General features: G+C 45.8%; 1 protein-coding gene across 2 annotated transcripts in view; it reads right to left on the bottom strand.

The window, feature by feature from the left end:
• The window catches only part of ITIH2 (inter-alpha-trypsin inhibitor heavy chain 2), a 55,906-nt gene extending 43,951 nt beyond the window's left edge, over positions 1-11,955 (bottom strand). For both annotated transcript variants that reach the window (XM_063134676.1, XM_063134677.1), the window contains exons 1-4: positions 11,734-11,955; positions 6,798-6,872; positions 5,156-5,191; positions 327-499 (exon numbers count right to left, since the gene is read on the bottom strand). In XM_063134676.1, the coding sequence (XP_062990746.1) occupies positions 327-499; positions 5,156-5,191; positions 6,798-6,872; positions 11,734-11,814 (365 nt within the window). In that variant the 5' untranslated portion in view covers positions 11,815-11,955. The remainder of the gene's footprint in view (positions 1-326; positions 500-5,155; positions 5,192-6,797; positions 6,873-11,733) is intronic.
• Between the last annotated feature and the right edge of the window lie 216 nt (positions 11,956-12,171).

Below are 12,171 nucleotides of genomic sequence, written 5' to 3'. Positions count from 1 at the left end.
CATGGTCAACAAGACCTTGTAGCGCACCCTAGCAGCCACCGGCAGCCAATGGAGCTCCCAATCTCTGTCCCTCCCTCCCTCTCTTCCTCCTTCCCTCCCTCTCTCCTGCTCGCTACATCTCCTCTATCAAGTTAGAAATATTCACAATACTTGCCTCCTACCAAGTCTACCATGCTGGCTTATGACCATGTGTGCACACCAGGCAAGGTGAGAAAGCACGGTGTTCTTCTGCACCAAGGATGCTATTGCTGCCCCTTGGTGAGCACTGCTCTAGGCAGTCACCTGTGCACGTGCCAAGTGCCCGGACCACCTCTGCTCTTACTTACATGGTGAAGTTGTGAATGAAGGCCCCTTTGGGGATCTGGACATCAAAGACCAGATCCTGGGAATGCCTGGCGTTATTTTCCACCTTGGTCTGGACCATCGTGTTGGCCAGACGAGATGTGATGATGGACTGGACCTTGTAGCTGTGGAGGAGAATGCTGTCACCACCTGTAACCTAGAATAATCAAAATATTGTGGCAGTATCCAGATAAGGAATAGATACAAATCCAAATAGGCACCCAGATGTTACCCCAAGAAATGCATTTTTAAAAAAACTGTTGGTATTAATCAAGTAGATCCAATTTTTGGACCAGAAATGATGCTGGGTGGTGTTCATAACAAAGATGGCACATGGTCCCTACTCAGAGGACTTCCAGTCTATGTTAAATGAACAGGGAGACAGTATGGACGGCGGACGGGCAAAGATCAGTCGCGGGGCAGCAAAGGAGCTGGTAAAATGGCACCAGGGGCATGATCAGCTTTAATGGCGATCTATAGGTGCTGCTTTAAGGGCCACCAGGTTGCTCCTGCTTTTAGAAAAACCCCACCCCATGCTTTTGCTGCTGCAGGGTGGCATCAGGTAATCCTGACGCAGGATCCAGTGCAGGCTTTCCGGAGGCCATTCGGGGCATTCCACCCAGGAACGCCCCTATGCGGCGCCGGAGTAAGGACAGATGACAGAAGAGCCATGCTGACCTTGCCCAGGAAGGAAAAGTCAGGGTGAGTCCCCAACTTTTCTGCTGCACATCTTCGTCTCTTTGTCCCACGGTGGCTGCGTCATATAACCGAAGCAAGTCCCATACGCAGCCACTGAGGGGCTAAGGCAACATTTAGACAGCCCCTAGGATGGGGTGATTCAAGAAAGGGTTGTCAAACTCACAGTGGTGGCGGGGAGGGGGAAGATTTTGCATAGGGTGACCCTATGAAAAGGAGGACAGGGCTCCTGTATCTTTAACAGTTGTATTGAAAAGGGAATTTCAGCAGGTGTCATTTGTATATATGGGGAACCTGGTGAAATTCCCTCTTCATCACAACAGTTAAAGCTGCCCTCTTTTAAATCTGGTCACTCTAGGATAGCTCCTGCAGCTTTAACTGTTGTGATGGAGAGGGCATTTCACCAGGTTACCCATATCTACAAATGACACCTGCAGGAATTCCCCTTTCTATGCAACTGTTAAAGATGCAGGAGCCCTCCATATGGTCACCCTAATCTTGCATCCCCCTCTCATTTGGCCTTTTTTAAAAAAATTCCCCACCTATTGATACTTATAGAAGGTGAAATTAGCTCACCCATTCCAGGGTTCGCATATTTTTCAGGCAGTTCTGGAGGGGAGGGATGTTGAGGGAACGGGGGGGACGGACTCAAAACCTCCCCTGATAAGTCCCTTGTCATGTCCCTGTCATGCCCCATTTTTGGACCCATAGGCCAGGGCACTGGGCAGCCACCAGCTGTGAAGTGGGAGGTCCACAGCCTTTCAGCTGCTCTCCCCAGGAGTGTAGGATTGCTCCCCAAGGGAAATCATATATATTGCCGCAATAAGGGTAGTGTTTATCTATCAAGAAGGTTTGCTGCCCACTTATTTCAAGGGACCGTTACTAGTTTGGTAATACCAAACCTGATTCTGCCTGGTAAGGATGAAGTCTGGTGGCCCAGAGGAGAGACAGGGTGAGTAGGAAAAGCTCCCAAGCCAAGCAGAAAATAACCTGTCCTCTACGATTCTGGGTGTCCCTCACACAAACATTTTATTCCTTTCCCCCACAACCCTGAGAACAGCAGCTAAAACTTTTAAATGTCCATATTTCAGGTCAAACTCAGGCTTGGCAATGCTGGTGCCTCCCAGCCAGACCTTGGAGTATTCATAGAATATTAGAATCACAGAACAGTAGAGTTGGAAGGGACCTAAAAGGCCATCGAGTTCAACCCCTGCTCAATGCAGGAATCCAACTCGAAGCATCCCTGACAGATGGTTGTCCAGCTGCCTCTTGAATGCCTCTAGTGTGGGGAGAGCCCACAACCTCTCTAGGTAACTGGTTCCATTGTTGTACTGCTCTAACAGTGAGGAAGTTTTTTCCTGACTGCTTTATTCTGCTTTATTCAGGAGCACGTGGGCATGCTGGGTTTCTTAGATGTTTATATTATTGTAAGGTGCAATCTTATGCATCTTTGTACCATGGCTGGGGCATTCTGGGAGTTGTAGGACTTTTTTCTGTATATACACATGCATAGGATCTCACCCTTAAGGATCAAAACCAACATTTTCAATTGAGCTCAGAAACTAATAGGCATCCCAGTGCCATTGGCACAGTATTGGTGTAATAGGATCAAACTGGCTGGGCCCATCAGCATCATGGCAGCTCCGCTCTGTACCAGTTGAAATTTCCAAACTGCCTTTAATGGAAGCCCTACATAGAGAACATTACAGCAGTCTAGCAGCAAGGAGGGAAGATAGACTGGCTCCTTCCTTGATGTGCTTTAGTAGGCAGGCAAAGACTTTTTTTGTTCCAGCAGGCCTTTGGCGAATGATCGGGGCCTCTGTCTGTGCTAATGGACTTTTAAACTGTCATTTTAAATGTTTTAATATTGGAATGTATTTAATACACTTTTAACTTTGTATATTTCTATTTATAGGTTTTAAATGTATATGTTTTAAATTTTGTAATGCCGCCTTGAGGCCCAGCATTGGACAAAAGGTGGAATAATAATAATAATAATAATAATAATAATAATAATAATAATAATAATAATATGAGCCTCGTGTGGCACAGAGTGGTAAGCGGCAGTTACTGAAGCCGAAACTTTCCCCACGGCCTGAGTTTGATCCCAGCGGAAGCTGGTTTCAGGCAGCGGGCTCGGGTCGACTCAGCCTTCCATCCTCCCGAGGTCGGTAAATTTGAGTACCCAGTTAGCTGGGGGAAAGGTAATAACGGCTGGGGAAGGCAACAGCAAACCACCCCGCTATAAGGCCTGCCAAGAAAATGTCAGTGAAAGCTGGCGTCCCTCCAAGAGTCAGTAATGACTCAGTGCTTGCACGAGAGGTTCCTTTCCTTCCTATTATTAAATACATTATTATTATTATTATTATTATTATTATTATTATTATTATTCTCTCAGTATTTTAACACTTAATTTTAACTTAAATTTAAATTTTACTGTTCTAACTCTGTGTTTTAATCTTATATCAATTTTTGCTGCGTGGTTTTATCCCGGTTGTGCTTTTTTTTTACTGTATTTTGAATTTGTGTTTTTAACCTGTTGGTTGTTTTATTATGGTTTTAATTTTTGTGAACTGCCCAGAGAGCTTCGGCTATTGGGCGGTATAAAAATGTAATAAATAAATAAATAAATAAATAAATAAATAAGTAAAACTGAAGCCAGGCCCACCTTTCTCAGGAAGAGTCACCGATGGAAATCTTAACTGACTGAAGCTGCCGGAATGCTCTCCTATGTGCTGCCTATACAACAGCGGGTTGCCACCACAATAAGAAAACCCCACACTTTTACTGCTTTGGGGTGGCAACAGCTAATCCCAACGCTGTAGCAAAAGTGGAGGGTTTCCGGCAGCTGGGCCTTCCCCCTGCCCTTGACCCAGGTGGACGGTGACCAATCAGGGGTTGTCATCCACCTGGCCACGACTCTGCCGTGGCTCCAGAGCGAGGCTAGAAGGCGGATGCACAGTACGTGCCTCACTCTGAAGAAAAAAGTTGGAGGAAGTCCACGACTCTTTTTCTTCACAGCTTCACGGGAAAGTCTGGGGTAGCTGCGCAGTGGCTGTTGCATTGTATAGGCAACGCAGCACCCCCGCGGCCCCACCCTGCGGCTTTCCTTGCGTATTGACAGCCCCCAAGTCACCAATTACTTGGGGGCAGGGGCTATTTCTTCTATTCTGGCAGCCAGCTGAGAAATTCCTGAGAGCCAAGACTGGACCGTTGAGATTTTGGTACCCTTTTCTAAGCAAACGGATTAATCTTTTGCAGGACGATAATCGAAATAAAAACAGCAATGCTATCAGCTTATTTTCCCCAAGCTGAGACTTGTGGTCAACCTCCATTCTAGGGATGTGCTCTGCTTCTCTTCGGTTCAGAGAAGCAGGAGCGAGGCGGCCTAATTCGCCTCTGGAAAAGGCGGAGGCGAAGAGAGTCAGGGGGGCTGCGGATCGAGGCGAAGAGGATCGCCTCAATCCGGAGCTTCGCCTGCAGGTAAGTGCAGGGGAGGGGGACTAATCTGGCGCTGCCGGCACTGCCATCCATGCGGCGGAGGTGGCGGCAGCGCCAGGTAAGGGAGCAGGGAGGAGGGACGCTTACCTTCCTCCGTCGCGGGCTTCAATTGAGGTCCTGGTTGAAGCCAGAAGTGAAGGCCGAGGCCTCTTCTGGCTTCAACCAGGGCCTCAATTGAAGCCCGCGACAGAGGAAGGTAAGGGGGTAGGGTGGGTGGGTGGCTTATCTTGCGTCGCCACCGCCGCCGTCCATATAGTGACGGCGGCAAAGCCGGATCTCGCTCCGCGGAGTGGAGTGGGAGACGGGCGGAGCAGCGCAAAGAGGATTGGGACCAATCCGGATTTTCCGGATCGGGCCATGAAGCGGATTGGGGGGGTCCGTGCACACCCCTACTCCATTCCAGCCCTCCGTGACAATATTGGGCAGTAGAAGGCAACTGTTTTTTTTTTTTTAAAAAAGCCAGCTGGTTAATATCCTGGTACTTCAACAAGTGCAAGCAGGGGGAGAGCAAAACCCTCTAAGCAAATGGTGGGATTGATCTCCTGCTAATCGTTAACTAGGGTGCAAGGGATCACTTTGTAGAAGGGAAAGAGAAATAAACAACAGCAAAGCTCACTGATTCTCGGGAGTCATCATTATCAGGCGTGCTTCTCTAGAGAGAGAGAGAGAGAAAGAGAAAGACAAAGACAGTCAGAAGCCATTTAATTAAAGACAATGGACTCAACGTGGACATAAATGGCTTTCTCATACTGAGCAGGATCATTGGAGGATATCTTAGGGATGTAGGAGAAATTCGTTTCAATTTGTTTTTGATTTTGATTTACCCGGTTTGCACCTTTCAGATAAAACATGGACTCAGACACAATATGCAGTTGAAGTCTAGATATTTCCAAGCTTGCATGTAATTTGTGGACACCCCCCCCCCCAAAAAAAAATTTGTGTTCAACAGCATTTGAAAAATGCACATAAAAATATGTACCTTCAAAAAATGTGCACAAATATGCTTAAGTCAATGGAAATGAATACATCCTTTCCAGAGATGTGCACAATTGATGTGTACATTTTGGGGGGTGGGTGGGGGAAACCACAGAAATATTAATGGATTTTCATGTGAAAAGAAAAAAAAAAACAAAGTTCATGATCTGATATGGACTCAAGTCAGAATGAACTTTGAGTTGGAATTTGCAGAACTTGGGTTTCAGTGATTCGCACATTCCCTAGCTCAGTTATTGTTGGCATCAGCTTCCTCCAACCCAGCGCCCTCCTGATGTGTTCAGCCTCAACTCCCATCATCCCCAGACACCATGGTGTGGGGCTGATAGGAGTTGTAGTCCATGATTTGGGGAAGGTTGGTCTACCCTGAATGGTAGCAGGGCTTCAGGGGGGGGGGAAGCTTTCCCATCACCTCCTCCCTGTCCTGTTACCTGGATAAAGGTGCAAAGCAAGTGAGAATCCAAGCTGAACACAAAAAGAGGGAATAGTTTCAAGATGCTATAAACAAATTTATTACCGAAAAGCCCGATGCATTTCATCCTCTTGCTTTTTATTAGGCCTTCTACAAAGGGCTATAACAATACAGTATGTTATATTTTAACTGGTTTATACTATTTAAATATATTGCTTGCAATGTGCCCTATTACCGTATTTCTTCGATTCTAAGACGCACTTCCCCCCCATATAAACATCTCTAAAAATGGGGTGTGTCTTAGAATTGCGAGTGTGTCTTAGGGTTTTTTCCCCTGTTGGTGGTACTGAAATTAGTGTGCGTCTTACAATCGATGGGGTCTTAGAATCAAAGAAATACGGTAATCATTTATGTGTAGCATTGAAATTGTTTTATTTCAAGCAACCAATCTTAATTTACAGTCAACAGACCAGTAATACAACATGTGAAGTACACACGTATTAATGAAAAAATACATGTTGATAGAAAAGGAAGGATACAAAATCTATGGAAATGCATATCAGTAAATTTAAAAGAAATGATCCCACATCCACCAGTGGTCTAGTGAGAATTTGACCAGATTCAGAAATTTGGCCACTTGCTCAGTAATAGACTAAATGGTACCCTGGGGTAAAATAATCATAAGGGACTCAGGAGAACGACCAGGGAAAAACTGTGTAATAGCTCATATTAAGTCTTTCCTGGTCTCTTCGTAATAACTGTAGTAGAACAGAACTTGCCAAATGGACTCCACTTTAGCGTTGTTACAGTTCTCCTTTTCTGTATTGAAAACCCAACAAATAAGCTACTGTACCTGGTATCTGCCATTTCGTGGACTTGATCTCAAAGGGATTCCATTCACCTCCCAATCAAACAGCTCTTCTAGATCCTGTAAAGAGAGCCACTGACGAGATCAGGGAAAGCAGGGCATATGTACTTAATTCAGAAGCGTTACCTGTGACTTCGCCATGCCGAAGCGAAAAGATGGTCCAGCCAACAGTGTGAGCCGCCCAAGTTGACCAGGCTACAGCGGTTCGCTTTGGGCGTGATGTAGAAGAAATGTACATTCAGCACTTCAATATTGTAATCCCTTAAACAAAATTAGGGTACGGCCACACGTGGAATACTGTTTACGCCACATGTAGTTTGGTTATAGTGGGTGCTGCAGCGTAAAATGTATATTGTAAAGCTGGAAAATGTGCAGAAAGGGACATGCCACGTGATCAGGTGGTTGGGGCAATTCTCCTACGAAGAAAGGTTGCAACACTTACAGGGGGGTTAGTTGAAAAAAGGGGATACCAAGAGGAGACATGATAACAGAAGATTATTAAATTATGGATGGTACCAAAAAAAAAAATAGATAGACATTTTTCTCCCTCTTTTATAATATTAGATCCAATGCGTCTTTCAATGAAGATGAATGGTAGGAGAATTTGGACTGATAAAAAGGACTACTTCATAGAGCACATAGTTAAACCATGGAATTTGCTAGCTTGCAGTGTGGCTATGGCCACCTACGTAGATAGCTTTGAAGGGGAATTAGAGGACTTGATGGAGGATAAGGCTACGAACTCATCATTATGACTATGTGCAATCCCAGGGTCAGAGGCAATATGGCTGTAGCTAGACCTAAGGTTTATCCCAGGATCATCCCAGGTTCATCCCTGCCTGAGCGCTGGATGCCCTGTGTGGCACTTAGATGAACAGGTTTGACCCCCAGGACCATCCTGGGATAAACCTTAGGTCTAGCTACGGCCTAAGCCTCTTAGGGCTCATCTACACCAAGCAGATATTCCACTATGAAAGCGATATGAAAGCGGTATATACCGCACTACTGCTTTATAGCAGTACTGAAGGGCACTGACGACTGTTGAGACCCATGACACATACCATATACTGCTTTCATACCACTTTCATAGTGTTATATCCTGCTTGGTGTAGATGTGTCACGGACCCCAACAGTTGTCAGTGCACTTCAGTACCGCTATTTATTTTATTTATTTATTTAGAGTATTTTTATCCCGCACCTCAGCCAAAAGGCACTCGGAGCGGCTTACAACGTATCAATAAAGAAGACAGTCCCTACCCTCAGGCTTACATTCTAAAAAAAGACGTGACACACAAGGAAAAGTGGATGGGGAGGGAAGAGGGAGAAAATAAAAAGAAATTAAGGAGACTGCTTAGGCTGGTGGGAAGGCCCTGCTCCGTCCTCTCATCTCCCAATGGAGGGGCAGATCAACAGCTCCTTCTTCCCCACAAGGTGAAGATGTTAGCCCTGTGTGTGGGGGGGGGGGGTCCAACAGAAGCAGGCTCTGATGGTCCCTGCCTGCTCCAGTCTCCCTCGCATCTTCTTCCCCACAGGGTGAAGATGGCAGTTAGCCCTGTGGGGGGTGGGGGTCCAACTGAAGCAGGCTCTGATGGTATCTGCCTGCTCCAGTCTCCCTCGCAGTAGTGTGGCTCCTGTCTTTTATATACCGCTTTCATACCGCTTTCAGAGTGGAATATCCTGCTTGGTGTAGATGAGCCCATAGAGTGTAGCTTCGACCTTAATGCCAGTTGTTGGGGAACATGAGTGGGAGCGTGCTGTTCCACTCATGTCCTTCTTGTGAGCGTCACATAAGCAAATGGCTGTCCACTATGGAAACAGAGCTCTGGACTAGACAGGTCTTTGGTCTGATCCAACAAGGCTCTTCTTATGTTCTCCTATTACAGATGGGACTGCAAAACATCAAGCCTCTCTATGTGATCAAGGATCAGAGGGTGTTATCCTGGGACGCTACATAAAACACCTGCCCACCCCGCAAATCGACATCTCACCATTAGCAAAGCCTTGTCAATGCTCTTCAAGAGAAGGAGCTGCTCGGCACACAGGACTTTGAAAAAGAAACAACATCAGAAGCTGCCTTTTACAGACTCAGACTCTTGGTCCATCTAGCCCAGTTTTGTCAACTCTGAGTGGCAGCAGTGGCTCTCCAGGGCAGGATGACCGTATGGAAAGGAAGACTGGGCTCCTGTATCTTTAGCAGTTGCATAGAAAAGGGAATTTCAGCAGGTGCTTTTTGTAGGCATGCAGCACCAGGTGAAATTCTCTCTTCATCACAAAGGTTAAAGCTGCAGGAGCTCTGTCCTTTTTTGTATCTGGCCACACTAGGCAGGGCTTCTGCAGCTTTAACTGTTGTGATAAAGAGGGAATCTCACCAGGTGCTGCATGCATACAAATGGCACCTGCTGAAATTCCCTTTTCAATACAACTGTTAAACATACAGTGGCCCAATTCTCCTTTCCATATGGTCACCCTACTCCAGGGTTTCTGGCAAGAGTTTTTCCAGCCCTACCTGGAGATGCTGAAGATCGAACCTGAGACCTTCTGCATGCAAAGTAGGTGCTCTACCTCTGAGCTACAGCCCCGTCACATGACAAGAGGCTAACAAAAGTAGGATAGAGGAGAGCCCTTGATTCTCAGAAATCATTGGGATATCATGGATAGACATTATTTTGTAACAACTGGCTTGCGCATAACTTCCCGCAGAAGAAAACACGGAGCAAGAATAGAAAGCAGGGTTCTCAGGGGCAATTGTCGTTTCTTCCTGTATAATATTGCCAGGATTCGACCATTTTTGTCTGTCTCTTCTGCCAAGACTCTCGTTCACGCACTGGTTATCTCTCGGTTGGACTACTGCAACCTTCTTCTCTCTGGCCTTCCTTCGTCTCACATCAGTCCGCTGGTCTCTGTCCACCACTCTGCCGCTAAGATCATCTTCTTGGCCCGCCGCTCTGACCATGTCACTCCACTTCTGAAATCTCTTCATTGGCTTCCAATTCACTCCAGAATCCAATATAAACTTCTCCTGTTGACCTTCAAAGCTTTTCACGGTCTAGCTCCTGCCTATCTCTCCTCTCTCATCTCACACTATTGCCCCGCTCGTGCTCTCCGCTCCTCTGATGCCATGCTTCTCGCCTGCCCAAGGACCTCCACTTCCCTTACTCGGCTACGTCCTTTTTCTTCTGCTGCCCCTTACGCCTGGAACGCTCTTCCAGAACACTTGAGAACTACAAACGCAATCACAGCTTTTAAAACTCAGCTAAAAACTTTTCTGTTCCCTATAGCTTTTAAATATTGAGCTTGTTCTGACTCTATACTGTTTAGCTTCACCCTACCCAGTGCCTGTTTACACTTCCCTGTGCCTGTTTGCATTCTCTTTCCCTCCTTATTGTTTACTACAACTTTATTAGATTGTAAGCCTATGCAGCAGGGTCTTGCTATTTACTGTGTAATCTGTACAGCACCATGTACATTGATGGTGCTATATAAATAAATAAATAAATAAATAAATAAATAATAATAATAATAATAATAATAATAATAATAATAATAATAATAATCAGGGGCAATTGGGAATGGTGTGTGTGTGAGATTTTCTTCAGTAAAATTTGAAGGATTACTGGAGCAGAGCTTGCTTCCCCATACAAGCATCTCTGGCCCCTAGAGTGGGACAGTACCGGGATGGTTAACTGGTGAGCCCCTGCCAAGGGAAGTGAGGCAGGTGGCTACCAGAAGGAGGGCCTTTTCCGCTGTGGCACCCTGGCTGTGGAATGAGCTCCCTAGAGAGATTTGCCTGGCATCTACACTCTACTCTTTCTGGCACCAGCTGAAAACCTGTTTATTTTCCCAGTATTTTAGCATTTTTTAATATTTGAAGGATTACTCGAGCAGAGCCGTGGTTATTTCCCCATACTAGCATCTCTGACTCCCAGAGTGGGACAGGGGTGGTTAAGTGGTTAACCGTAAATCAACTGGCGTATTACCAAGATCTCAAAACAGGTTGCGGTTTTTTTTTTTTTTTTTTTTTTTGAGAGCGAGAGAGACTGATAGAAGCCTGAGATAAACAACCATTTGATTTGATTTAACTTCATTTGCAAGACAGCATGGTGCAGTAGTTAGGGTACTGGGGTATCTCTACTCTGGCATAAAGCTTCCAAGGTGATCTTGATCCATGATCGCTCAGCCTGCCTACCTCACACAGCTGTTCTGGAGATAAAAAAAAAAAAAATGGGGGATCCCCTGTATTCCACTCTGGGCTCCTTGGAAGATGGCTCCGATAATAACAACAACCCAAAACACATTGTTCTCATTTCCATTTCATTCTCATTTACAGCATCTCACCAGAACCAAAAATAATCAAAATAACACATTGTGCTACAATAACACATTGTAGTATAAAACCTGAATTGGAGTGATCCGGGTTCAAATTCTCGCCTCAACCTCATTGGGTGACCTTGGATCAGTCTCCTTTCTCAGCCTGGCCTACCTCACAGGGTTGTGAGTATAAATTGGGGGGGGGGACATATGTGCTGCCTCTAGCTCCTTGGAATACGGGTATGATAGATATGAGTAGTAAATAATTAAGGTTGCCTCGGTGCTCTCAAATTAAGGTTTTCCCAAAGCAACTAAAACAGGCCACCAGTAACTAAAGCCTTAGGCTGTCATCTTATACACACTTATCTGGGAGTAAGTCCCCTTGAACTCAGTGGAGCTTACTTCTGAGTAGGTACAGGATGGTGCTGTTAGTTGACTAACACACTGACAAAACTGGTTAAAGGTTTAATTCAAGCAAGGACGCTGATCAAAATTCCCAGAAAAGAAGAAGAGGAGAAATACATCATCCTGTTCTTCACCTGTTCGCTATTCAGGTGACATTAATGTCAGGCCTTGGTAGAGGCTGACGGTTGAGCTCTTGATGGACGCTTACCTCTGGGTTTTCTTCCACGATTAAGTCGAAACTCCATATTTCTGAAGCAAAGAGCAAGAGGAGACAAGCGAAGTGCTTCATCTTCTCGCCTTCCAGAAAGCAATGAGTACATAGACCGGATGGTGGATCGCTCTTCTGTGCTGAACCAAGGTCAAGGAGTGGAGCAGAGAAAACAGCAACGGGAGAACTGTGTAGTATATTTCAAAGGCTCTTTAGAAATGCTAACTTTGTTCGGGCTGAGGCAAATATTTGCCCGGTAACGCAAGTGGGGGCACAAGGTCAGGGGTTGTGCAAACAGCACCTCTGGTAGCCTCTGATAATGGCTCGGCCCCGGATAGGTTCCGTTTCATTTGGCTTTGTAGTTTTGCCCCGTGCCTTTGGACTACATCACTTTTGGAGGAGGCCATGTGGTGGGTGGGTGGAATCATTGAGGGGTGG

The sequence above is a fragment of the Elgaria multicarinata genome, chromosome 9 (assembly GCF_023053635.1).
Source record: "Elgaria multicarinata webbii isolate HBS135686 ecotype San Diego chromosome 9, rElgMul1.1.pri, whole genome shotgun sequence".
Taxonomy (NCBI): Eukaryota; Metazoa; Chordata; class Lepidosauria; order Squamata; family Anguidae; genus Elgaria; species Elgaria multicarinata.
This window is presented reverse-complemented; position numbering and strand designations above follow the sequence as displayed.